The following is a 27,671-nucleotide window of genomic DNA, read 5'->3' on the forward strand; positions in this document are numbered from 1 at the left end:
CTGATTTTAAAGCTTATTACAAAGATGCTGTTAATTGAGATATTGTGAATTTGGCATAGGATAAACATATAGATCAGTGAACAGAATAGAGTCCAGAAGTATATGCTCACATATATGGTTGTTGATTTTCAATAAAGGTGTCAAAGTGATTCAATGAGAAAAGCATAGTCTTTCCCAAATGGTGCTGGAACAATTGAACATCTTTATGTAAATGATGAACCACAACCCTTATCTCATATCACGTATAAAAATTACTCAAAATGTACTATAGCTCCATATATAAGAGCTAAAATTATAAATCTTCTGGAAGAACACAGAAAACTTTTGTGGTACAAAAAGTATGAACCATGGAATCAAAAAAAGATAAATTGGACTTCATCAAGATTAAAAAATTCTGGTCTTCAAAAGATACTGTTATGAGAATGAAAAGACAATCCATAGACTAAGAAAATATTTCGAAAATGTGTAGGGGACATGTATCTAGAATATGTAAAGAATTATTGGTACTCAATTAGAAGACAGAAATGATGGTTTTAGAAAATGGACAATCTGTTTCTAGGTAAGATGGCATACATACTAACCTTTCTCTCCCACTGACACAACTATAAACCCTGGAGAGAATGCAAGGCGCAGGTATTTGATCTTTCTGAATGACATCTAATTAGGAGATGTGGAGGGCTATTAATTTTTTATTTACTATTTTGGTTTTCCTTAACTTGAATTCAGTGCAGCTTGAAACTTGGAAATGAGCACTGTAGAGCAGAGAGATATCTAGGAGATACTTCTGGTTCTGGCTTATAGAACAGAAAAGGGAATCTGTAAAGCTCAGGGAGAGTAGGGGAGATTCCTCAGCTTTTCTCCTATTCTTTCATTGCAGTCCTCAGATAATCCTGCAGCAGGACAGTAGAGGGAGTGACAACAGCTGGCAGGGGGAAGCTGTAGGAGCCAGAACTCTTAGAGAGGTGAAACTTCTTTATTAAATGGAGCCGTGTCTCCAAGGGAAAGGGGCCATGCCCTGCTTTTTTTTGTTGTAGTTCTTTTTCTGTCCCCTGCCTGCTGTTGTGTCATTGTAGAAGGAGAGATTTTCAAGCTAGAGGGAAAACAGGATCTCTTGGGAAACAGAAAATGCTAGTGAGATATTAGAGAATGAGTAACTCTGGAAAGTGATGCCATAAAACTGTTTTTCAACTCCTGGGCTCACCCCTGACCTGCACATGTGTGGGCCTGATCCTAATTAGCAGTCTAAAGCTGTTGGTTACTGAACTAAAGCACAAAATTCTGCCCATATCCCAGACTGGTCACTAGGTGGCACTCATAAGGACCAGATCTGAATAACAACACTGCAGTCTGAAAATTTAATTGACATTGGAACTAAGCCTCTTGAAGAGATTAGAACTCAAACCCTGTATCTAATGAGGTTAAGTGTCTGCTAAAATAAAAGTATGAACACTCTCCATAGGATTTAAATAAGATGCAGAGTCACATTTAATGTAATAGTTGAAATATTCAGGGTAAAATCCACAATCACTTGGTTTACAAAGAACCACAAAAACTTGGCTTACTTGAGAAAAGAGAATCATCAGATGCTCACTACAAGATGGCAGATGTTAAAATTATCTGACAAAGACTGTAAAACAGCTATTATAAAAATGCTCAAATGAGCAATCATAAACATTCTTGAAACAAAGTTTAAAATAGAAAGTATCAGAAAAAAATAGAAGATATAACAAAGAATGAAGTGGAAATTTTAGACAGTCTTCCTAAAATTGTCAAAATTGTATGGCTGATTCAAGAAGCTGAGTGAACCCCAAATAAGATAAAGCCCCAAAATCCACTTCCAGATACATCATAATCAAACTAAAACAAATTAAAAAAAAAATCTTTGAAACAGGTAGGAAAAATCTATGCATTACCGATAGGGAACAACAATTTAAATGACTGCATATTTCTTATCAGAAATTATGGAGGGCAGGAGAAAGTGGCATAACATTTTTATAATTTTGAAAAAAAATGTCAATCCAGAATTCTGTCTTCAGTAAAAGTATTCTTCAGGAATGCAGGTGAAATAAAGACATTCTTGGATAAAGAAAATAAAAAGAATGAGAGAGAGAGAAAAAGAAAGAAAAAAAACTAATTAGTGAAGGAAATTCTTCATACAGAAGGAAAGTGATATGAGAAGAAAAGCAGAAATAACACAGTTTAAATATCTGGATGAATATAATAGACTATTCTACTTCTCTTGAGATTTAAAAATGTGTTTGTAAATTGAAAACAAGAAATAGAACACTTTTTGACAGGGTGTTCAATATATATAAATGTAATATGTAACACAACTGTGAGGGGAAAGTAAGGGGACCTATACAGTTGTAAAGGATTTCTTCCAATTGAAGTGGTAAAATATTGATTCTGAATAGACTGGAAAATTAAGTATGTATTTTATAATCCCTAGTGTGACTACTATAAAAGATAAGATATACACAATGGAATATTATTCAGCCATAAATAGAATGAAATCTCACCATTTGTGACAACATGGACAGATCTAGAGAGTATAATGCTGAGGGAAATAAGTCAGACAATATGAACAAAGGATTTAGCACTATATCTGCACGTATCTATTATAAGAAAATAATTTGCAAACGAAAGCAATGTTTCCCTACAGATAAAGAAAACTTACCAGAGAAGTGTTGCCACAAAGTTCAGTGAAATTATAAAAATCACTCTAGTATGGACAACAAAATAGTTACAGCTACCAAGAAAGACCATAAGGCCAAATATGATAATGTAAGAAGAGATGAAAGTTCAGTGAAATTATAAAAATCACTCTAGTATGGACAACAAAATAGTTACAGCTACCAAGAAAGACCATAAGGCCAAATATGATAATGTAAGAAGAGATGGCCAGAAAATAGGAGGAGGTGACATGGCATATGGCAAATCTTGCTTATGAACATAGAATCACATTGTTTTTTTAAAAAAGTACTACCAACCAAATTCAGCTGTGTATAGAACAGCAAAAGTCAGATTGTAGAAATGGTTGGGTCAGCATTAGGGGAAGTATAAATTAATTGAAAACCAACACATTAATGGTTTAAAGGAGAAATACTATGTGACGGTGTCATTAGATGCCATAGAAATTAGTTAAAATTCGTCATTCATGATTTTAAAAAGTTAACAAACTAAATACAAGTAAACTTTCTTAATTAGGTAAAGGGTATCTTAAAATATTTAGCAAATATCTTACTTAGTAGTGATAATTTAAAATGACGCTTACAGTCACCTGCTATTCATCGTTTTACTAATGGTCTTAGTCAAAGCATTAAGAACAGAAAAAGAAATACAAAGAGTAAAAAAGTGTAAAAGAAGAGACGGGTCATTGTTTACTTATAATATGATTTACCCATGGTATGATTGTCCACACAGAAAATTCATCACAATTCATGGAGAACCAGTAATAAAATTAATACTGGAGTTGAACGCTTTTTCTGAATTCAAGGTCAATGTCCAAAAATCATTAGAATTTTTATACAGTAAACAATTTAGATATATAATTGAAAATAAAATCTCTTTCACAATAGGAAGAAAAAATGTACGATACTTAAAAATAAATCTAAAAAAGGTATATAAAATATTTAAAATAGAATATGAAAATTCAAACTATATGTATAATATATATGTATATATTTACAGCTAATTGTCAGTTTGTTCCTTTTGCTTTCTTTCAATAGCTCTTCATCTTTCCATTTTTATTTTCAACAGAGAATCACTGCTGTTTATGACTGAGTTAGATGTGATAGGACAGACTAAGAAGCAGCCCAGGCAAGTCGCCTTATAGCATCCATCTTCTGCAGAAATAGCTAGAGTCTAGAAATTCAAACAGAACCTCCGTGGCTTTCTGGTAGATAGAGGAAATATAAATTTAAAATTTGGATTTTGAAAAGTAAGGAAGATAAAACATTTTAAGGAAAGTTTCTTAGTAGTATTTTCTCACTTTTGATAGTTGAGTTAAAATAGATGGATTAGTTATGCTCTAATGTAGTTGGATACTATTGTGATCTCAAGCATCTTCATTGTTAAGTTTGAAAGTGTTTTGGTTTTGCTCAGGCTAGTTTTCAAGTTGATTCATTCCATAAAGTTACCATAAAGTTTCATTCCATAAAGTAAAGGTTTCTTGGTAAAAATATAGGCCTTCTTTCAAGTGTTGTTGGAAAGTTAAAACTCCGTCAGTATTTAAACATTAATATCATACCAAATCCTGTCACTGTTTCAGTCTACCAGAAAACTGATGTAATCTCTCCGAATTAAGCTTAAATGACATCCACCTTCATTATTCTCTCTCTCTCGAAGAGCCCCAGAATTATTGTTGTAAGCTAGAAATAATCGGTATTACCATTTACTGTGTCTCTTCCTTCTTTGGGGTATGATTTATATACTCATTCCTTACAAGAAATCTGAAAAGGAATTTGCATCATCCTCATTTTACAAACAAGGAAACTAAGATTCAGTGAACTCAATTTGCGGAAGCTCACATAGCTAGAAAATGATTAACTGAGAGTAGATCCCACATGCATCTGACTTCAAGTTCCATATTCTTTTCACAATGCTGGGCTTCTCTAAATCTGGGCACATCTCTCATATGTTGGATGTTTAACCCAGTGGATGCAATGAACCATTATAATTGCAAATAAATGCCTAAGAACATTTATATGCTGCATAAATGTTAAATACTCCAGTGGATCAATTTTCTTGCACCGTCTGCCATCATGCAGATCTTTTTTTCTATTTTGAATCTTTCAAAGCTAATTAACTTGGCATAGCAGAAGATATTCTAACATTCACAAACACATACTTGAGAAGAAAATCTTGGCAGGTATGCCTGCTTCCCAATAGCAGCCTTTTAGATGTCAATAACAGGCTGCAGAGAACAGACATATTTTCAAACAATATGTTTTAAAACTCTACTCTGATGATAAAATGTTGAACTAAAAAAACAACTCTTGAAACACTTTTCTGCATCTCTCTATTCTTTTCTCATTAATACAGAAATATACAAACTTGTAATGTCTTTTTCTTATCTGTTGGTGGATTTTGGAAACTATTTAAATCATTTAAACAATAGGGTCAGTAAAGTCATGCATCGCTTAATGACAGAGAAATGCTCTGAGAGATGCATGGTTAGGCCATTTATGTTGTGTGAAAATAGTAGAGTGTACTTACACAAACCTACTACACATCTAAGCTATGTGGTACTAGTGTCATGGGACCACCATTGTGTATATGATCTGGTGACCGAAATGTCGTTATACAGTGTATGACTGTATATAATTTGAATATTCTTTACTATTTTCCACCTGATAGCCACCATTATCACCATCACCAAATTTGATTCTTTGTTTATAAGAAAGGCTATTTTTAAGTGAAAAACTGAGTTTGTTCATTTTCAGTCTTTCTTATCCTATTCTTGAGATATCCCTACAAAGGTGAGGCGATCCAAAATGCTGACCCATTTATTCAGATTCTCAAATATTTGTCTATTTAAGACAACCAAGATACCATTTTCCTTTGGAAATGAGAATATATTTTTTAGTAATTGTTGGCAAAATATTGTCATCTGATTTGTAGAAACTCTAATGAAAGCCTTAGATTGCACAGTAAAAGGAAAATTAAATAAAAATAGTTAATTATACAAATATTATAGTAATTAATAGTAATTAATTATACATTACAAAAAATAATAATTATACATTACTTCAATAACACAAAAAAATGTAGGCAAAAGAATAATTAATGAGAAAAAAAAATCTCTGCATGCTCACTTCTTAGTAAAGAACAAGTCTGTGTACAATTAGCAGTTGTGTCTTTTTACCATTGAACCTATGCAAAAGTACCTCTCAGGTGATTGCTTAGTGATATGAGTCCTTAGTTCGGGGTAGACTGTATTCTATGCCTGGTATTTTTTTCTTTTTCATCCTTGTATTCATGTTATTATGTAAGACTCACAGGTAGGATGAGAATGAAGTGTATGCTGGGAGAGGAAGCTATTCATAGTGCTTTAGGGTGTAGGATAGAGACAGAAAGCTTGCAATTTCCTGACACAGAAGAAGTAAGATAGGCAAATATTAAAACATATGTAGATCTTAGACCTTCCTGGTTCTGAGTTAAAAAAAAATAGGTAAAGTAATAGTCATAAGTTCCTCTCGGTCTTATGCTTCCCAGGGGACAAAATGCTTGTTGTTTGTGTATGGAGCTGAATATGCATTGGTTCTAGTTCCACTCCACTTTCCCTTCCCCCACCCCCTAAAGATAGAGGATGATGGACAATAAGCATACATATTACTGCTTTATGGTGAGTTTAAAGTAGAATGGTTGAGTAAAATGTTGAACTACGCTGGTACATAACTTTAGGAGTGTAGGATAGATATATAGTTTATGGTTTCCGGAAAGAATTGTTAACTTGCAATATCAAAATGAATTAAAATGTTATTTTTTGTAGCCCATAATGCAGATCTTTATGGCCACCTAAAGCTCTTCATAGATGGCTGTCATTTCAAATCAGAAATATTAGTGTGATCAGTAGTTACATTCGTTTCAAACACAAAAACGTCCTAAGAATCTGAGATTAAAAACTTGAAAGATAAACATGTTTTAAAAAATCTAATAACCCAAACTTATTATCACAGTAAATCTCAGTAGGATAGAAGCTGCTTTCTGCCTTTTAACACTGATGATCCGCATTGTGGGGTGATTCACAGACCTTAATGTTTGCTCTGTCTCAAAGAAATTATATCAGTTTAATTATGTAAGTTTTGTGGAAAACTTAAAAGCTTGAGATTAATGGGTATTAGACAATTTTCACATCCATGAAAGGTTCTTTGTCTACACATTGTGGTGTATCAGTAGAAATGTATTTCTTGTGACCATTCAAAACCATGACGTAATTCTGACTTTAAATGGAGTGGAATGAACTCCTTTTTCTTCCTAATTTATTTGAATAAAATTGTGTAACCTTTAGTATCATACAGATACTATCTCTGTGGTTGATTATTTTGTCTCTTTACAAGTGAGAATCAGATAATTGCTGATACTATTTTTTCCAGTGAAGCAGCTGTTGTTCTTAGATAACTCCAAACAGTTTTTTCCATCAGGAAATTGAGTCGTTTGGCCATTTGAATATAGGTGTGTCTATTTGCAGATAGGTAATTTCTATATATAGCCTAATGTATATTTTTGTTTGTGTTGAGTTATGGCAACAATGTAATAAAATTAATTAATATATTTTTAGGATATACTTTTCTTAATAAATTTACCTCTTAATTTTCTATAATGAGGACAGGCAATGGCCTCAATAACTCAAAGGACATTTTATTTATTTAGTTAGTTTTTGGTGAGGAAGATTCGCACTGAACTAACATCTGTTGCCAATACTCCTCTCTTTTTTGGCTTGAGGAAGATTAGCCCTGAGCTAACATCTGTGGCAGTCTTCCTCTATTTTGTATGTGGGTTGCTGCAACAGCATGGCTGACAAGTCGTGTAGGTCTGCGCCCGAGATGTGAACCTGTGAACCTAGGCCACCAAAGTGGAGCGTGCAGGACTTAATCACTATACCACAGGGCTGGCCCTCAAAAAACATTTTAAAACTGCTCCTACATGCATGGACCTGCCACTTTTTTTTTTTTTTTTTTGCATTTGAATGTGGTTGCTTGGGTCTTTTGCTTATTATAAAGTCACAATTAACTAAGCCTTATTGTGAAGACCCAGTACATGGAGTGACTGGCTAGCTTCTATACTCCTTGCCACTGCTTAGCTTCTTAATTCACCTCAATAGTGGTTATAAACAGTATTTGTTGAAACAGTTATCCTTAATGTATAATTCCTTTCCATGGAATTAAATATTTATTCTTGAGTCTTTTCTTAATAGCAGAAAGGACCATAAAGATACTTTCCATGTTTTTTCTTACAAAGGCAGTATACAGATTGAGTGATATGAAATAATGATAGTGTTTAAGTATAATATGGTATTATAAATTTGCTAAAATAATTCACTTGTGAATGGTAAAAATGAATAGTGTAGGGGCTGGCCCTGTGGCTGAGTGGTTAAGTTCGTGCCCTCCGCTTGGCAGCCCAGGGTTTCGCTTGTTTGGATCCTGGGCATGGACATGGCACCACTCATTAGGCCGTGTTGAGGCAGTATCCCACATGCCACAACTAGAAGGACCCACAACTAGAATATACAACTATGCAACTATGTACTGGGGGGATTTGTGGAGAAAAAGCAGAAAAAAAATGAATAGTATATGAATTCCCTGATGTGGCTGTCTGCTGTTACTCTGGTCATTTACACGACCTTTTTTTTAAGTAAATAAATAAGTCATTAAATTATTCATAATACAGTAACATTGTATTTTAAAGACATGGAATACACAAAGGATTGTGTAAAATCTGCTTAGAATATTTAATCTTTTTCTGTACAGCCAGTATTTAATTTTTCACTTTCACTAACAGCTTATTTAGAACTCCAGTATTTAAGATATCTTAAAATTAACTCTTGATCTTACTTAAATTTTGTGCTTTACAGAAGAAAACTGAAATTTTTGATTTAAAGAGCTATATCAACTGCATAGTATAAATATATGAAATAAATTTAAATCCAACAGAGTTGAAAGCATGTAATGATTTGTTTCTTTCTTTTCTTTTTTTTTAATAAAATGTGAAACCATGTTTCCCCAAACTAGGTCTTCTGTGAAACCTTGTTGTGTAGAACAGTTAAAAGCTCTCTTGCTTTAGTTGGAGTGTTGCACCAACACATTGTTCCTCTGGACGACTGTAGAGTCTGAGGAGCTCATTTTGAAAAAGAAGCAAGGGAGATACTTAGAGGAGGACACCTTTGGGCCAGTGGAGTTCTTAGTTCAATACAGGGCTATGGAAACCTTAGATGAGAGAAAGATACCGTGTGGTTGCATTCAGTTCAGTGTTTATTGAATCCCTGCCTGTTATGTAAATACTGGAAGCAAGTATTCTCCCTTACAATGAGGTAGGGATTTGTATCTGTTTTGTATCCTTAGTGCTTAGAATTGTGCCTCTCATATAGAAAGTGCTCCCTAAATATTTGTTGAATGAGTGGAAGTTAAATGGATGAAACAGTTAGGTTTAGGAAACTGACAAACATGGTTGTTATTTTCACTGGTGTTTATGGCATTGTAGGCCATGGTTGGGACTAGTACCTATTTTTTTTTCCTGGGAAACTTACTTACATTTCAGTCAGTTTTAGAATAAAGATTTATGTTTTGGTACATTCTCCTTTTCTCTGTTTATTCGTGTTTACCCATTTATTGACCATTCAACAACAGTTTGAAAGCCTACTATGTGTGTCCTAAGAACTGTGAAGAACCCTGTGGTGATAAAAAGGTAGGACAAGGTAAAAAGACTAGGACATAGTCCCTGCCCTCAGGGACGTTACTTGTATAGTGAGGAATCTAAGTCAGATATGTACATCAATAGAATGCAAATGCTGTGACATATGTCCAAAATCTTGGTTTTCTACGATGGTACTATGTTTATGACTCTCAAGGAAAATGCAAATGTAGAAACCAAAATACTTTTCCAAAGGGACTACCTTTAAAGGTGTTCTTTGATTATTAACTGCAGCAAATATCTGAGTAGTTTTTTTTCTTGTTGCAAAGTATTACCCTTGTGTTTAATTTTTGGCCTGAAGCCAGTGCTCAAAAAGAGTAGTTTCTCTTATTATATGAAACTTCAGACACCTGAGTGTATTGTTGATTGTGCTTCATCGTGCTAAGTTGTATTTGCATTCAGTATTTCTTCTTCCATTTCAGCTTGGGATCCTTCCACTTCAGTTTATGCTACCGTAGTTTCTTGGCTATTTTGGCGTTAAAGAATTATAGAATAGGAATAGTGAGACTTAGAGAGATTCTGACTAGTTAAATGAAGACCCAACCAGAACATGGGTCTGTTGGCTATTCCTCCATTGTTCAATGTCAAATTAGATGGCTTCCAATTTAGTAAGTTGGTCACACCTGCCTTCTTGAGTAACTTTATTCATATTTTCATGGGTTGTTGAATATCATGAAAATATACTTCTCTAACAAAAGTGAGTATTGTAGGATTATGAAAACAAAGGAATAAAAATGTTAGGAAATTTATATGCCAGGTAAATACTGACATTTGACTTTTGCTCTCAGATGAGGTGGGTAGCTAGATGCAGACAAGTGCTTCTGTTTAGGATAACTTTTTTTTTTTTTGCGGAAGATTAGCCCTGAGCTAACATCTGCCTCCAATCCTCCTCTTTTTGCTGAGGAAGACTGGCCCAGACCGAGCTAACCATCTTCCTCTACTTTATATGTGGGATGCCTACCACAGCTTGGCTTGCCAGGCAGTGCCATGTCTGCACCTGGGATCTGAACAGGCAAACCCAGGGCTGCGGAAGCAGAACGTGCACACTTAACCGCTGCGCCACAGGGCTGGCCCCTAGAATAATTTAAACAGTTAACTCAAGTATATGAATCATCTGTTTGAGCAGTGGAGAGCTGCTGAGGTCATGAGAACTAAAGGGGCTTAGACTCTGGTAAAGAAAGCACCTAGAAGAGGTCAGTTGGCTTCTTCAGCCACTTTTACCCTGGGGGTAATGGTTGATTTTGGGAAGAGCTGAAAATCCAGTGCAATTCTCAGCAAAGGGCTTCTGTGGAGATAGAGAAAAGTAAGCAGAGCTTTTGGTTGAAACTCCGTGAGTCTCAAGGATACTTCAGAAGTTTGCGGAGGGGGAATGGCTAAAAGCCCTAAGCAGAAAGTCTGAAAAGCAGAGTAGAGTAATTGACAAGCTTGTGAACTAAAAGTTACAGTTTGGGACCCACCAGACTCTTATTGGAAAACCTTCACTGTGTGAGGTCAGCGAGAGGTCGATTGAGCCTTATCAGGGCCATAACCCGTCCATGACTCAGTCAGTACATTCCTCCATTGAACTAAGGTGGTCACATCTTACTAATAAACTTGACAATATCAAAGAAATTGGGCAACCTTAAACCCATGCACTAGCGTAAGAAGAAAGAGATAGTCAGCATACTCCAATTTCTGTTAAAGTAATTGAATCTATTGTTAAAACACAAAGAAAGTGATTAATTCTTCCAAACATTTAAGAATTAATACTAATCTTATATAAACTCTTTCAGTGAATAGAAAGAGGAAATGCCTCCTAGCTTTTTTTGAAGCAAGAACAACTTTGATTCTAAAATCTGACAGAGATGTTTAAAAATAGAAAAATGATAGGCCAATCTCTTTCATAAATATAGATGCAATTATTCTAAACAATATTGGAAGTTGCAGACAGTGATAAATAAAAATAATACAACATTAACAAGTGGAGTTAATTTCCATAATGCAAAGGTGGTTTAGTATGTGAAAATTTAGCAGTATCGTTCTCTACACTAACAGGTAAAGAGAAAAAAAATCTCATGCTCGTTTTAATATATGCATATGAGCACTTAATAGATTCAGTGCCCATTAGTGAGTAAAAGAAAACTAAATAGAGGGGAGCTTCCTTAATTTGATAAAGAAGCCTGCTGTAAACATCATATTTTATGACTTATTGAAAACCCTGAGATGAGAAATAATACAAAATGTTTTCTCTTGAATATTGTACTGGGGACCCTGGGCAGTGCATTAAAGCAAACAAAACAGAAAACGAAACAGAAACACTCACATGAGGAAAAAATAAAACTGACGTTACTGGCAGATGATTTGGTTGTTTACATTAAAAAAAGTTAGACTTAGTAAGTAAATTCAGCAAGGTTGATGAACAAGTGTACAGTCAACATACAAAAATCAATTGTATTCTGCGTACCATCAACACACAAAAAGAAAATGAAATTTAAAAAATCATATATTAGCATAGAATCAAAAATACTCGTGAGTGAGTCTAACAAAAGATATGCAAAACGTCTACTCTGAAAACTACCAGACATTCAAAGAATTTTTAAGAAGACAAACAAATGGCAGATATAATGCGTTCATGGATTGGAAGACTCAACATTGTAATGATGTCCATTTTGAACTTGGACAAAGTCTCAGATTTTTCAATGGCAATTCACAGAGTTTCTAGAATTTTTATGAAAATGAGAAGAGTGAAGAACAGAATAATCAAGACGATACGGAAGAAAGGGAACAATACTAGAGAATTTACACTTACAGATATCAAGATTTATTATGGGTATTTAGGCTTTGCGCTATTTATTGTACAAAAAGCTGTATGGAACAGAATTGACAGTCCAGAAATAGACACATGCTTGTACAGTATTTCTGGATTTATGACAAAAGTGACCTTGCAGTGCAATTGGGTATGTATGGTATTTCCAATAAATGGTGCTGGGTCAACTGGATATCCATATGGAAAAAAAGGAATTTCATCTCTTACCTCCCACCATATATGGATCCAAGATGAATTGTGGATTTAAACGTGAAATGTAAACATTAACACTTAAAAGAAAACATAGGCATATATTTTCATGATTTCTGGATGGGCAAGTATTTCTTGAAACAGAATGTAATTGGTAAACATCATAGAGGAAATAATTGCTAAAGTGAACTACATTAAGAACATTGCTGGTGGAAGTGCAAACTGGTGCAGCCACTATGGAAAGCAGTATGGAGTATCCTCAGAAAATTAAGAATAGATCTACCATATGATCCAGCTATTCCACTGCTGGGTATTTATCCAAAGAACTTGAAAACACAGATCCATAAATATACACACACCCCTGTGTTCACTGCAGCATTATACACAATAGCCAAGACTTGGAAGCAACCTAGGTGCCCATCAAGGAATGAATGGATAAAGAAGATGTGGTGTATATATATCATGGAATACTACTCAGCTATAAGAAATGATGAAATCTGGCCATTTGTGACAACATGAATGGACCTTGAGGGTATTATGCTAAGTGAAATATGTCAGAGGGAGAAAGTCAAATACCATATGATCTCACTCATAAGTAGAAGATAAAAACAACGACAAACAAACACATGGCAACAGAGATTGGATTGGTGGTCACCATAGGGAAAGGGGGGAGGGGGGTAGTCAAAAAGGGTGATTAGGCACACGTGTAGTGATGGACTATAATTAGTTTTTGAGTGGTGAGCATGATGTAATCTACACAGAATTCAAAATATATTGCGATGTACATCTGAAAGCCATATAATGTTATAATCCAATGTTACTGCAATTAAAAAAAAAGAAGAACTTCTGTTTGCCAGAAGATACCATTAAGAAAATGAAAAGGAACACAAGCCACAGGTTCAGTAAAGATTATCTGCCATACAGATAATGTAACAGAGGACTTGTATCCAGAAATACAAAGAACTTTTACAAAACAGCAAGCAAAAGGCAGATAACTGAATTTTAAAAGAGAGCAAAGATTGCTGGGCTCTTTACCATTGTGTCCAAATTTCACTAAACATATGAAAAGGTATTCAGCTTCGTTAATCACCAGGAAAATGCAAAATAAAACTACAGTATGACCTACCACAAGTCTACCAGAATAGCTGAGACGAACACGCGCACACACACAGGTAGTCCAATTGTTGGGGAGGATGTGCATCAACCAGAACTCCCATATGCTGCTAGTTGGAGTGCAAGTTTGGTCTAACCTCCTGGGAAAATGTGTTTGGTTGCATCCACTAAAACTGAATATACATACATTTCAAGAAAATGTCTTTACCCGTTTGGAGAGGTACGAAGGTATTGACTAGGAAGAGGCCCACGGGACCCCTGTTGTTCTAATAGTATGCCGTTTCTTGATCTCAGTGCTGGTTTACAAGGTGTGTTCACATTGTAAAAATGCATTGAGGTGTATGCTTATATGAATCATATATTTTGTTGTATGAATAATTTAGTTAACTACAAAAATAAAATTGTAGTTAAATTAATTGCAAAAATTAAAAATTTCAGATTAATGAAAGCAATGAAGTGGTAGACATTTTAGTTGTTAAAATCAAAACAGGAAATATCAATTATACTTATTTAGAGAAAAAGATTTTACAGACCTGGGCTATTTTGCATTTTAGAAGTGTATGTTTATTCAGTGTTTTCTTGTGTCTTGTGAAAAATGCCACAGCTATGTGAGTAATTATAAAGACTGTAAATGAAGACATCTGTCACTACTTCAGATGGCTCAGCAGACTATACTATGTTTAAGCCTACTTTTGTTTTATTGAGCCAATTCTTGGAATCTTGAATACGTCATGTATTAAGATAAATTTTTTAAAACTTACATAACAAATCATATGTATTACGGCTATTGCTATTTAACATCATATTTTTTTTAGAGAATTTGAGCATTTTCTCTTATGTGTTAGCAAAATTTGTAATATAGTAATATGTGTTTCCTTATTAATGCATTAAATCACAAGACCTAGTGTGGTTCTAATAACTACCATGATTTTGGAGTAGCTATCATAAATGATATTTTGAGATATTGACTAACTTATAGTAGAAAATATTTGTATTTCCCTCATCGATAAAAACTGCAGGTACTGCTAAAACTATTGTGATCTATCACCTACATTCATAGTTGAAGGAAATTATATATTTTACTTATAAGATAGTGAAAATGAAGATTTGTTTTTATCCTATTACATTCTATGCATAGGCCCCTTGGGGTCTGAGTACTGCTGTATGATTTGAACTGTTTCTGCTCGTATCTAAGACTCACACCCCTGCTTGTGTACGAAACCTTCTTCAATGACAGTGCTCCAACGGTTCTCCCCTCTTTCAGTGTCATCATAATTTTTTCTTGTATTACTGAATCATTCTCATTAGCAATGCAGACATCCCCATATTCATCTTAAAGGGATGTAACACCATTTTTCTTTCCAGATGTCATTCTATTTACCTGATCCTCTTTATAGCAAAACTCCTTGAAACAGTTTTCTGTATGTTCCGTTCTTTTCTCGTAAGGCTTTTGACCCACTCTTCCATTGAAAATGCTCTTTTTAGGGACACAAATACTTCCTAGGGAACTGAATTCAGTTTTTAATTCTGGATCTTCATGTTATTGATCTCTCATCAGTATTGACACAACTTATCTCTTCATCCTGAATCACTTTCTTCACTTGTCTTTCAACCGGCCACACTTGTGATTTTCCTTACTTCTCTGACTGCTCCTTCTTAATGATCTTTGCTTGTTACTTTTTATCTACCACTCTTGTTTCAGAGTGGCCAGAGGGTCAGTTCTTGGCCGTTTTCTCTTCTGTATTTACATTTACTTCCTTAGTGATTTCATCCAATTTTAAAGCTTTAAATACTATCTAACCATTATGGACTCCCAAATTTTATCTTGGGGCCAAATCTTCCCCAACTTGCTCATACTGCATCTTACCTGGAAGTCTGTGAGGTGTCTCAGAATGGACAGTTACAAAACAAACTCTTGGTCTCAGTCCCCAGACCTATAGTCTTTGACTTCTTAGTTAATAGCAAATTTATTGGTCTGATTGTTCACGTCAGAAACCTTGTAGGCTTCCTTTACCACCTTTTTTCTCTCACGCCCCACATCTAATTCTTCAGAAAATCCTGTTGGCACTTTCTTCAAAATATGTCCAGATTCTGCCTATTTCCCACTATTCCTGCTACCTTTGTTTAACCTCCTCATTATTTCTTCATCCACTTAGTGCAGTAGCCTTTTAACTGCATCCTGGCTTTCACCTTTACCCTCCCTACAGTTAACTTTCAAAATGTCAACCCATGTGGCCCTGGGATCCACCCTGCATTACTTCACCTATCTGATCAATTTCTCATCTCCTCGTTAACTGTCCTTCAGTCTATTGACTTCTTTACTCCTTCTGGAATATGCCACTCATTCTTCAGTAGAGTCTGTTTCACTGCCTATTCCCTTTGCTTGGAACACTCTTTCCCCAGATGTTTACGTGGCTTGCTCTCTTTTAGATCTCTGCTCAAATACCACTTTCTTGGAGAGGCCCCTGCTGAGCATTCTGATGAATATTGCAACCTCCTCTCCCATGACTTCCTTCCCACCTTCCCTGCTTTAGTTTTCTTCAAAGCATTTATCCTTGTCTATCATATAATTTAATTTTTTATTTTTTACTGTCTATTTCTTCCCTATAGAATGTAAGCTCCACGAGGACAGTTCCCCCCTTGAATTTTTGTTCATTGCTTTATTGTCAGCTTCTAAAACAGTTCATGAGCATATAGTAGGCTCTCAGTAAATAAGTGGTGAATGAGTGAATGAGAAATACCCACTTACTTTTCATGGTTAGGGGTGCGTGTCACTTATTTAGGATTTCTACCTGAGGGCAGGGACTATCTTTGTCTTATTCATTGTTATACCCCAAGTGTCCAGTAAAATACTTGGTATGCTTATTAATAATTGTTGAACAAATACAATAAACTGGAAGAGCTTCATAGAGAACCATACATGGGCCATGAGTTAACCCTTGGGTAGTATAGAGAGGTTGACTGAGTAGGAGTAGTGTTAACAAGATGTAGATATAGGCATTGCCTCAGGGATGTGAGCAGCAGCAAAAAGAGTGACCCGAATGGAACATACACTGTCAGTTAAGGAATGGTGGGACATGGTGCGATTTTTTTTTTTTTTGGAAGGTTAGCCCTGATTTAACATCCACTGCCAATCCTGCTGTTTTTACTGAGGAAGATTGGCCCTGAGCTAACATCTGTACCCATCTTTCTCTATTTTATATGTGGGATGCCTGCCACAGCATGGCTTGATAAGCAGTGTGTAGGTCCACACCTGGGATCTGAATTGGCAAACCCCAGGGTGCCGAAGCGGAGCGCCCGAACATAACCTCTATGCCACTGGGCTGGCCCCCATTGTGCTATTTTGGAGTGTAGGACCAAATTGTGGAGGGCTTTGGAATAATAATAAATAATATTTACTAAGTTTACATTGTATATCATGCACAGTTTTAAATGTGCTACATGGGCTGACTGACTTAAAACCTTCATAGCTTAAAAAGACTGCTGCCAATAATTATCCTAATATTATAGATAAGAAACCGAGGCCCAGAATGATGAACTTCTCCGAGGTAGCGCAGGTGCTGAAGACAAGCCTGAACCTGCAGTGTTCTAATTTAAGAGCCTCTGTTCTTAACTACTATGATATACCACTGGGCAAAGGACTTTAAACATACCAGTGGTAGAACTGAAAAGTGTTGAAGATTCTTGGATGGATACATTGTTTTATAAATATTTTAGTCTGTTAAGTATCTTAGTATCTCAAATGAATAGCCAGAAATAAAGTGAGACGCTTCAGGTTGTTTGATTTGATTTTTCCAGCATTTGACAATTTTTGATGACCACATCCTTCTTTCTCAAAATTCTATCCTTGGCTTCTATTACAATGTGTCTACTTTCTTCGTTTTCTTCCTCTCTGACTTGTGTGTACAGGTTCCTTTGCAGGCTCCTGGTTATGAATCGGCATACATGTATTCCTCAGGGTTCTTTCCTAGGCCTCTAGGCCTTCTTTTCCTCTTACCCTATCTACTCTTCTTGAGCATTTTCATCCATTCCCATGACTTCAGTAACCAACTATGTGCGGACCCTTTGCAGATTGGTGGTTTTTTCCTAGAACTCTGTCATTAGATCACATATGCAAATGTCTCAAAGAAGTCTCACCATCGAAAGATGTTTTGAAATGGATGTTTTGAAAGCACTTTAGGGTCACCCCATGTAAAACTGAACTCCAAATCTTTGACCTGCTTCCCTTGCGCCCTCACGTACTTCTGGCCCCACTCTGTACCTCGTTGGGTGGCACCACAAACTATACCCTGTTGCTCAAATCAGAACCCAGAAACCCAGAGAGTAATTTTGACTATTTTCTCTCACATCAATCAACCACCACTGTCTGTTGGCTCCGCCTCCTATATGTGTACTTCTCTCAGTTCCTATCACTACCATGGAATGAGCCACTCTACTCTCTCATGTGTATTTGCGCATCAGCCTCCAAACTGAATTCTATGCAAGTTTTACTTTTCTCCAGTCTATTAACCATACTGTAGCTAATGTCATCTTTCTAACATAAAACTTGATCATGTATTTTTTCCACCATAGTTGGAGATAGGAATACCAATTGAAGCAGTAAAAGGCAGAGAAAGAATGGGCAGACAAGTAAAAGTAAAACCAGAAATAAATATACACAATAGTGTCAGTGCTGATTTAGTGACTTGAAGGGTTAGGTTCCGAGAAGTAGAACCCTAGTATTATTGGGTGTCTACTAAAAACAAAGAGGTCACTTGTTTATACTATAAATGTATTTATTCGCTTGATCTCTCTTTTCTCGGATTTTAAAATATACTCTACCTGAAACACTGTTTATATTATATGTACAGCATAATCAACTTTAATATACTTTCTAAATCGCTGACATGATACTTCTGTGAGTTAGATATGCAATTTATTTTTCTCACATAACAAGTGTACATTTTTAAATGATTTCTTTTAGACGGTACATAATTCTTTATGCTCACTCTGGGCGTAATATTCTAGTATATCTACTCAGTTTAAAGTGCAAATATTTGGTACAAATCTGACTTTCAGAAAATATCTCAACCTTAGCTAAGTCTGTACAAGTCAAATCTGGCTTTTAAGAAGTTTGAGTTAGTTTCAGAGTTACTCTCAGGAAAGTGGGAAAAGAATTCAGATTAACCTCTATAATCCTGTTATTGTCATTTTCTTTTGAAACACCTTGGCTCCCCCAAAGTTATAGAACAGAATCCATATTTATTCTCTTGAGTTTAAAGACCCTCTGTAATTTTCCCCATCCTACTTTTCCCTTTAAAAATTGTGCAAATCTAGACTGTTTAGACCCCCAATCATGCATTGTTCATTCTGACCTTGAATCTTTGTTGATACAAATACCTACCAGAGCCAGGCAGCTCTAGTCAAGAGTGACTTGGGCAAGTTATGGGACAGTAGGAAGTACTGGGAACTGTTTTAACGTGAAGAGCACATTTCAGTCTAAAGATATTCAAGTTTGTAAATTTAAACATATTTTATGATTTAAACCAAAAATGCTTACACATAGGTTATAGTGATTGTGATTACTGGTTCATACTCTCTCTCCCGCCCTCCCTATAATGTCTTGGGACCTCCAAGATTAGTTCTCCAAATACAGCCTTTTCAGGTAGACCTAGCAGGCATATAATCTCTATGGGTTATTCCTGGGTATGTCTAAAACATCGTGTTTCATCTATACTTTTGACTGGCCCTGGTTAGGACATATCAGATTGTCTGTCACCATGCCAGATGCTTTCCGAATGTCATCTAGTTTAATCATTACTGTATCTCTTCAGCATAGTTGGCATCCCCATTTTATGGATAGCAGATCTGAGAAGCAGAAAGAAAAATAACTTACCCAAGGTCCCACAGTTAACAAGTGAATATTATTTTAATGAGTGAGCCAGTGTGATTTTTAAAAGGTAGTTTCATGACTATTTTTTTAAAATGCAGTATTCTGGTATTCTTTGGTTTACATGTTATAACATTGTGCCCTGTTTTTCAGTGTATAGTCTTTGCTATGACTTCTGGCCAGATGTGGAATCATATCCGTGGACCTCCATATGCTCATAAGAACCCGCACAATGGTCAAGTGGTAAGTGCACGTTCTAAGCATCAATGTTCTGAACTTTAATCCTGTTTATATGGGAGTTAAAAATTATGTATAGTATTTAATAAGAAAGGCTTCTATCTGTAAATATTAAATATATGTTCTCTCTTCTCGTTTACTACCTGTGCCATATACATACACACAAACACATATATACACATATTATTTTTTTTTAGGGTGAGGACTGCTTTAGTGTTGATTAAGAAAATCAGTCAGTATACCTATATCAAATACACATGCATAAAGTGTTCTTTCAACTTTGTGTACTGCTGTGGCAGTAATATGTAATGCCACAAGAAGAAATAGGAACAGATTGTAGCCAGTGTCCCATCGATGGTAAATTTAATTTAGTTCAGAAGAGATTAATTAAAACATCATTAAGAATGCTGGCAGTCATGTACTGGAATGCTAGGACTATTTGCCACAAAATTAAAACTGAAATTGATGTGTAGTTAAGTCAGTAGCAAAGTTCCCATTAGCAACTGCTACTGAATTTACATAACTTATTTTGTTGCCTTCCCTTTCCTTTTAGTAGGTGGGAAGTATTGTAGTAGATCAGTATGGCAAAATACTGACTTTGATGCTTGGTGTTAAGTTGGTGAAGGTTAACAACTGTTTAAAAATGTGCTTTTTCCTTTAACTTTCTTTTGGAAAATACACAGATTTTTGAGAGAATAATGTAATGACACCTGTCATGTACCCATCACCAAACTTAATCAATTACCAGCTCGTAACCAATCTTGTTTCATCTATTTTCCCACCCAGTTCTCTTTACCTGCTGTTGGATTCTCTTGAAATAAGTGTCCAATGTGATTTCATTTCATGGATAAATATTTTAGTAGATATCTCTAAAAGATAAGGTCTTCCTTAAGAATCATAACCACAATACCATGATCACATCAAGAATAATAATAAATTCTTAATTTCTAGAGTTGTAGTTCTGAATAGAATAAGATTATCATATGGCAAAGTAGTGTTATAAATTCTCTGTAAATCTAAATGTTTAATGTAAGTTTTTAAGATTTATTCTTCATTGCTTACAGTGCTTCATATATCTTTAATATTAACAAAAGCGAACAAGCTATTTATTTCTTCTTCCTACATTGTTTGTGACTTTATTTGAATTTCTTTGTGGAGCTGTAATATAGCAATATAGTTCACTTTATTCATAGCTTGTTCCCTGAGTGCCCAGTCAGGTTTTAAGGACTAGTTGCAGGTTTTCAGAGTAACGGTCATTGATGCTACATAATAATCAATTTGGTCTCATATTTTTATTAACATGACTTTAAGAACATTTTCAGATTTCTCCTATAGATGGCAAGGATATGGAGTAAAAGTTAGACTCTGGATAATCAGCTGCCATAGGAATTCAGACAGTTTTTGCTATGTGTATGTATTTTTGAAATCTTTCACCAAGAGAGAGGAATAATTTGAGTGTCTTTAATATTCAAAATAATTATTTTAAAGAAAAATAATTGGAAGTAATTATTGAGCAATAAATTGTTCCCTTACCTTCAAGTCTTTCTGACCACTCTGTTTTAAAAGTGTGGTCCTTTCCTCTCGTCCTCTTCCCTGATACTCACACTGTTTCTCCATAGCACTTAATCATCTTAAAACATGATATACAATTTACTTATTTTGTGTTGTTATTTTTGTTCATCTTTTTTTGCCATGACCCCTATAGGATATAAGCACCTGACAGCATGGCTTTTTATCTCTTTTTGTCACTGATATATCCCCATTACATAGAGAAGGGCCTGACACAAAGTTTGATCGCTTTTGTGCTGATGATACTTAAAAGTGTAAATTTAGGAAATCTCATAATTTTTTCATTATTGTCTTTTAATATTCTTCTAAGAAGAATATTCTTTAAGTAGAAAAAACATATTAAGCGTGGCTTTTTTATTGTTTATGATTTGTTAAAGTGTATGAAAAATTAATGAACATTCTTATGAAATCTTTTCACTTCCAGAGAGGAAGAAAAAATAATTTTCACTCTCCTGAGTTTTTGGCTGAGACCCCTATAACAAAGGACAGAATAAAAAGAGAAAAAAACCCAGAAGTTTGTTAACATATATGCCACATGTACAGTCATGAGCTACGTAAAGACAGGGATGTGTTCTGAGAAAGGTGTTGCTGCACGATTTTATTGTGTGAACATCATAGAGCGCACTTACACAAACCTAGATGGCACAGTCTACTACACAGCTAGGCTATATGGTACTAATCTTATGGGACCACCGTCATATATGTGGTCTGTCATTGACCAAAATGTCATTATGTGGTGCATGACTGTGCACAGGGGAGATACTCAGAGAAAAATAAATAACTCTCCGAGGTGGCTTAGAACTCAGACTTAAATCCCATCTTCAGCTAAAGACAGAAAGAAAGGTATTGGGGGGAGGCCAGTTATTTGTAGCTGACCAGGAAAAGCAAGGTAAGCAATATTAAGGTTTATTATGTAGGTTTAAGTCAGCAGGTGCCTTCTCCATTGATTAGGGTCTGAAGATGTCTTCACGGATTAACCTTTGTCCTTCCTGGTAGAGAAAGGAAGAAGGACACCCTTGTAAATGTGTGTCCTGCTTTTAGGCAGATGGGGGAGGGCAGAGAGCTTTTTTTGTATCTGTTTCTTCTTAGTTGCCTTCAGTTCAAAATAATCCTTACCCCAAAGTGGCATATTTTGAAGTGTCATATCCTGCTACATTTCTTACTGTAATCTCTATTGTCTTACCATTTCAACCACTACTTTGCTAAATCAGGAGACTCTAATGCCCTCACCAGTAGTTTACTGGAGTAAGTTCCAGACAAGTTTGTGCCAATAACTAACAGCAACAACAGTCGATGCTGTCTGTTGCTTTCTGAATACGTGCTAGGCACTAGACTTCAGAGATAAATATTTTAGACCACTAGGTGAATAGCCGTAAAGCATACCTTCATTATAGTTCTAACATTCATCTGTGTGGATCTGAGTTACCAGTTAATTTGGAAATCCTAAGTGGCTCTCCGTTTCCTGCCTATTGGAATTTTCCTTTTCAACCCAATACCTCTACTACTTTTCAGTGAAACTCAGTGTTAGCCTATTTGTACTATTCCTTGTCCCCTAAATATGTGCTTTATTTTCCGTTCCTGGAATGTCCTCTATTTCTGTCAAATTATACCCACCCTTCAATCTCAGCTGATCTTCTTTCCCTCTGAGATGCAGCCCTTCTTAATTACATTGGAAGTTCTTCCTCCCTCCCTTTATATAATTATACGCATGTAATTAGTCCATTTGTTTATGCATTCTTTTAGTATGACGTTTTTAATATTCCATGTTAGTCAAATCTTTAAACTTAGAAAATTTCTCTTAAGCTGTTTGTCATCTTTACAATCTGCCTCAGCTGGTCCTTAATAAATATTTTAGCAAATGATTATAAGGACTCATACTAGGAGATTTTTGTTTTATAAATTAGATTATCATAATTCTTCTTTTAATTTTTTTCCTCACCAGTCAGAAGAAAAATAGGGTCAACATGTCACTGTTAATTCAGTATAAATCAGTTAGCAAACTTAATGTCACAGGAACATTTATTTTAAGGTTCAGATTAGATTAAAGAGAAATTTTATTGATTGATTTAGAAAAGTTTTCATCCCCCTTTACATTTTTGTCTTACTATTTTGTCATAGAAATTGGCATGGCCTTTAGGAAAAGGTACTCTCATGGCCCAAAGGAACACTAAGAAAATAGAGTATTCTGTGTTTTTAAAAAGGAAGAAACTTTTCATTCCTTCATACTTGCATCTAACTTTCAATGTATTTATCTTAGCTTTTCAACATCTTAATCAAAAGTTATAGAAATGATGATATTTAAAAAGATGAATTAGTCTCAAACTTTTCACCCCCTTATATTTTGTAAAAATATAAATTTTTCTTATGTTTGAATAAAGTATTAGGATTGAAGAAAAGATCATAAAAGTCCTGGAAATACTGGAGCTTCTTGATACAAAGACAGTTAAGTGAGTGTACTCTTGGTATTAGCGTGCCAGGTTCATTTTTGCCCACATCCCAGAAAGCCAAACACAGAGATGATGAGATTGCAACAGAGAGAGGGTTTAATCACAGGGGAATCATGTGAGGAAGCGAGAGCATGAGTCTCAAAACCGCTTCCTCAAAAATAGAGACTCAGGGATATTTATGGTGTAGGGGGCGCAAGGTGGTCTGAAATATGGAGACTGGTGATTGGAGGTGAGGAGAGGTGAGGTAATTGATGATCTGCACAAGCGTAGTCAGACTCCATGCCTCTTCACAGGACGCATGTTCGCAAAATGGCAGCATTAGCATGATCTGAGGGTAGAGTTTTTAGCCTCTTGATGTGAAAAGGTTGCCTATCGGACATCTCCACGGGCCCAGTTGATGAGTTGATGGTCTCAGTCTACCTGAAGTGGACAAGGAGTTCTAATTCCTGAAAACAGCTCACACACCCATTACTGTGGTGACCCAGGCTCCAGGGAGATCTTATCTATAGGAGCATAGTGGGAGCCAGATAGCATATTGCCTAAGCAGCACAGTTAACAGTGGGTGGGTTAAACAGCTAAAAGCTATAATCAGTAACTGCAAAAAAGGAAAAAAACCTTTAGTTCCTAGCTACTTAATCATCAATGGCTAACTGTTTGCTGGTTTCATTAGCCAAAGAGATATGGATACTATTTCAGGTTTATGTGAGATAATTGCTAAGCAGCACAGACAAGGCTTTAGACTTGCCTAGATCACACTGTGGAAAGGGCCAGGAGAAGGTTGCCTCTAAGGATAAAGCTTTTTTCTTGTTTTGCATTTTAGCATATTTTAGTAAAACTTTCCTGCCTGCTTTTTTGTATGCATAATGTCGACGTACACTGAAACAGGAAAATTGTGCTTTAGGTTTTGTTTTAATGCATTGATTTACATAATAATGTTTTCACATTACTGGAACAAAATAGAAGATTAACTTTGCTTTATAAAATGAAATAGTTACTGGTACAGAATTTTTGCCTTCAACAATAATTGTCCATTAGAATGATAATAGTAAATGTTTTTCTTTATAATAGATGTGTTTAAATTTCAAGACATAACTTGAAAATCAGCATATCCTCCTTTGGTAATTTCTTCATATTTTAACCTGTATATATTTCTAAACACAAATTGCCGTGTAAGATTCGTGTTTTTGACAATCACTGTAATGAGGCTATTTACCTCTTTCAGTGGTATAGAATAAAGTGACGAAAGGAGTGTCTTATGACTAATATAAAGGAGTTTTATAATTTAGCATTAATTTTTGAAGACCAGTGTACATTTAGTGGAGTAAGGGATATGAGACAGTAATTTTTATTGTTTTTCATATTTGTAATATAATTGAATAACCATTCTATTTACATTTTAAAGGCTTATGCCTGATTTCAACTCTGTTTGGTTTATGTAAGTGGTTTAAGAAATTTGTTTTAAAATTATTCGTGAAGAATTATTTATTTGAATGTTAATGTTAAAGTCAACTAACTTTGTAAATACCTTAGGATTACACTATCAAGCTCTCATGGCTTCCAGGAATACTTTTTTTTCCTTTCTCTGAAGTCATGGTTTCTAAGTAGAGTTCTGGTTGGTGGTGAGTTCTTTGTGCCAGTTTTTTAAATTGCATAATTTGATTGCCATAATTTGAATATAATCAAATTATAATCACTCATAATTTGATTGAGTTTTTAATGGGATTTGGCATTATGATATCTAGTTTTATCCCTTTTAAACATAAAAGCTACGTGAATTATTAAAAGGTTCAAGTTTATTTTTTCAGATTGAGCAATTTTTATTTAGTGCATTGATTTATGAAATATATGTCAGTATTATTGCTTGATATTTTAAATGTTAAGTTATGCATAATAGGAAATCCCTATGGAAATGCAAATGTATAAAAATAATTAAAACAATCTTGAAAGAGAAGTACAAAGCTAAATAACTTACATTACCAGTTTTCAAAAGTTGTTTTAAAGTTACATTAACTAGGATAGTGTTTTGTTAATACGAGCATAGACAAATAGATCCACTTAACAGAATGAGTTTTCGGAAACAGATGCACACAGATATGGCCACTTGGTTTATGGCCAATAGTGACACCAAAATGCAGTGGGGAAGCAGGGCTTTTAATAGATAGTGCTAGAGTAATTAGATATGTATATGGAAAAAATGAATCTTGACAGTTATCACATAGCATAAATATAAATTCCATATGGATTGTGGAGGTAAATATGAATGGAAAAAAAGCTACATTGAAACATATTAAAATTCAAAACTTTCCATCTTCAAAAGGTTCCATTAGGAATGTGAAAAGGCAAGTCACAGAGTTGGAGAAGATATTTGTAATAAACAGGTCTTACAAAGACTTGGATCCAGAGTATATGAGGAATTCTTACAAATCAATAAGAAACAGATAAGCAGCCCATGGGAAAAATTGGGGGAAAGACTTGATCAGGCTCCTTCTCAAAAGAGGCTATCCAAATGGCCACTAAACATGTGAAAAGGAATTCAACTTTATTGGTTAAGTAAATGAAACTTAAAACACAATAAGGTGCTGTAACATACTCACTAAAATGATTAAAATGGTAACACCGTTACCATGCAGAGTTTCAATAACTAAAATGTGAATTGGTTCAACCAGTTTAAAAGTTGACAATATGTATGAAAACTGGTCATCTTCATACCCATGATCCTGAAATTTCATTCCATAGGTATATACCCAAGAGAAATGCATCTACATGATTGCCAAATGAGATGTACAAGAATGTTAACAGCAGCATTATTCTCAATAGCCCCAGGCTTGCAACAACCTAAATGTCCATCAATAGTGGAATGAATAAATAAATTGTAGTATATTCAGACAGTGGAACATATGCAACAATAACTGCTTTTTACATGCACCAAAAAGGATGACTCTCAAAAATATAATGTTAAGTGGAAGAAGGCAGGCACAAAAATTTATATACTGTAAGAATTTCATGTATTTAGCTTGACAACGAGGCAAAACTAATCTGTATGTTAGGTGTCAGCAAAGTGGTTACCTTTGAGCTGGCTAGATCGTAACTGGAGTGGGACATGAGGGGGCTCCTAAATATCTTATTTCTTCATCTAGGTCATGGATATACAGGTGTGATCAATTTGTGAAAATTCATTTAACCGTAAACTTGTGAAATATAAACTTTTCTCTATCATGCTATATTTCTATAAATTTTTTTCTAAAACATAAATGCTTTAAATACATGCTTAAAAAATGCATGTTTTGGATACTGGTAATCCTAGGTTTGACCCTACCACATATTTTTTGTAGATGAGTTTGTCTAACTAATGGTAAAACCTACCTAATAGGCTGGTTCAAGGATTAAATGATCTCAGTCACACTAGCAATGATTAATTGTTATCATCATTATGCTCTAAAAAAACTTTCCTCATCAGATGTTTGGTAAACGCTGCATCTGATATTATCCATGTGAAAGTTTATAGTACACATTCAATGATAAAGAAACCTATTAATTTTGTTTAACCCAGTGCCTCTCAAACTTATTTTTTTCTTCTATTCATAGATACTAGAACATTCTGGGAAATGCTGATATGTAATATATAAAGTGGTGTGATACACAATATTTTATAGATTCCAAGTAACAATACTGTGAGATTAGAGAGCAGGTACTTTACAAATGAGGAAAAGCAGCATTCCAAGAGAAAGTAGGAGAGCCACAATTAGAATGGTCGATCTTGGAACATCATTAAGACTCATTTGAGGACTAAGTTGATGATAAGTAGACTAAATTATTTTAAAATGTAATTTAAAGTTTAGATGTGCATATTGTTGGTAATAGTGGTTAATGTTTGAATCTTGATGCTAAAATCCATTTGAAATTTTTGACAAATTCTAAGAAATCTGAGGGCCCTGAACAATCTATATGAATCAGAGATGATACCTATTATTTTGTGCAGAGAGACTGACTAATTAAATAAGAGTAAAAGCTCATGAAATGTCCATAATCT

The 27,671-nt window shown here is 34.9% G+C and overlaps 1 protein-coding gene across 7 annotated transcripts in view; it reads left to right on the plus strand.

The window, feature by feature from the left end:
* TUSC3 (tumor suppressor candidate 3) overlaps positions 1 to 27,671 on the plus strand; it is a 214,505-nt gene that overhangs the window by 112,007 nt on the left and 74,827 nt on the right. For all 7 annotated transcript variants that reach the window (XR_011498777.1, XM_014847814.3, XM_070499800.1 and 4 more), the window contains one exon: positions 19,542 to 19,631. Coding sequence is in view for 6 of the 7 variants with exons in the window: in XM_014847814.3 (XP_014703300.1) it covers positions 19,542 to 19,631 (90 nt within the window). In the remaining variant the exon portion in view is untranslated. The remainder of the gene's footprint in view (positions 1 to 19,541; positions 19,632 to 27,671) is intronic.

The sequence above is a fragment of the Equus asinus genome, chromosome 27 (genome assembly GCF_041296235.1).
Source record: "Equus asinus isolate D_3611 breed Donkey chromosome 27, EquAss-T2T_v2, whole genome shotgun sequence".
NCBI lineage: Eukaryota > Metazoa > Chordata > Mammalia > Perissodactyla > Equidae > Equus > Equus asinus.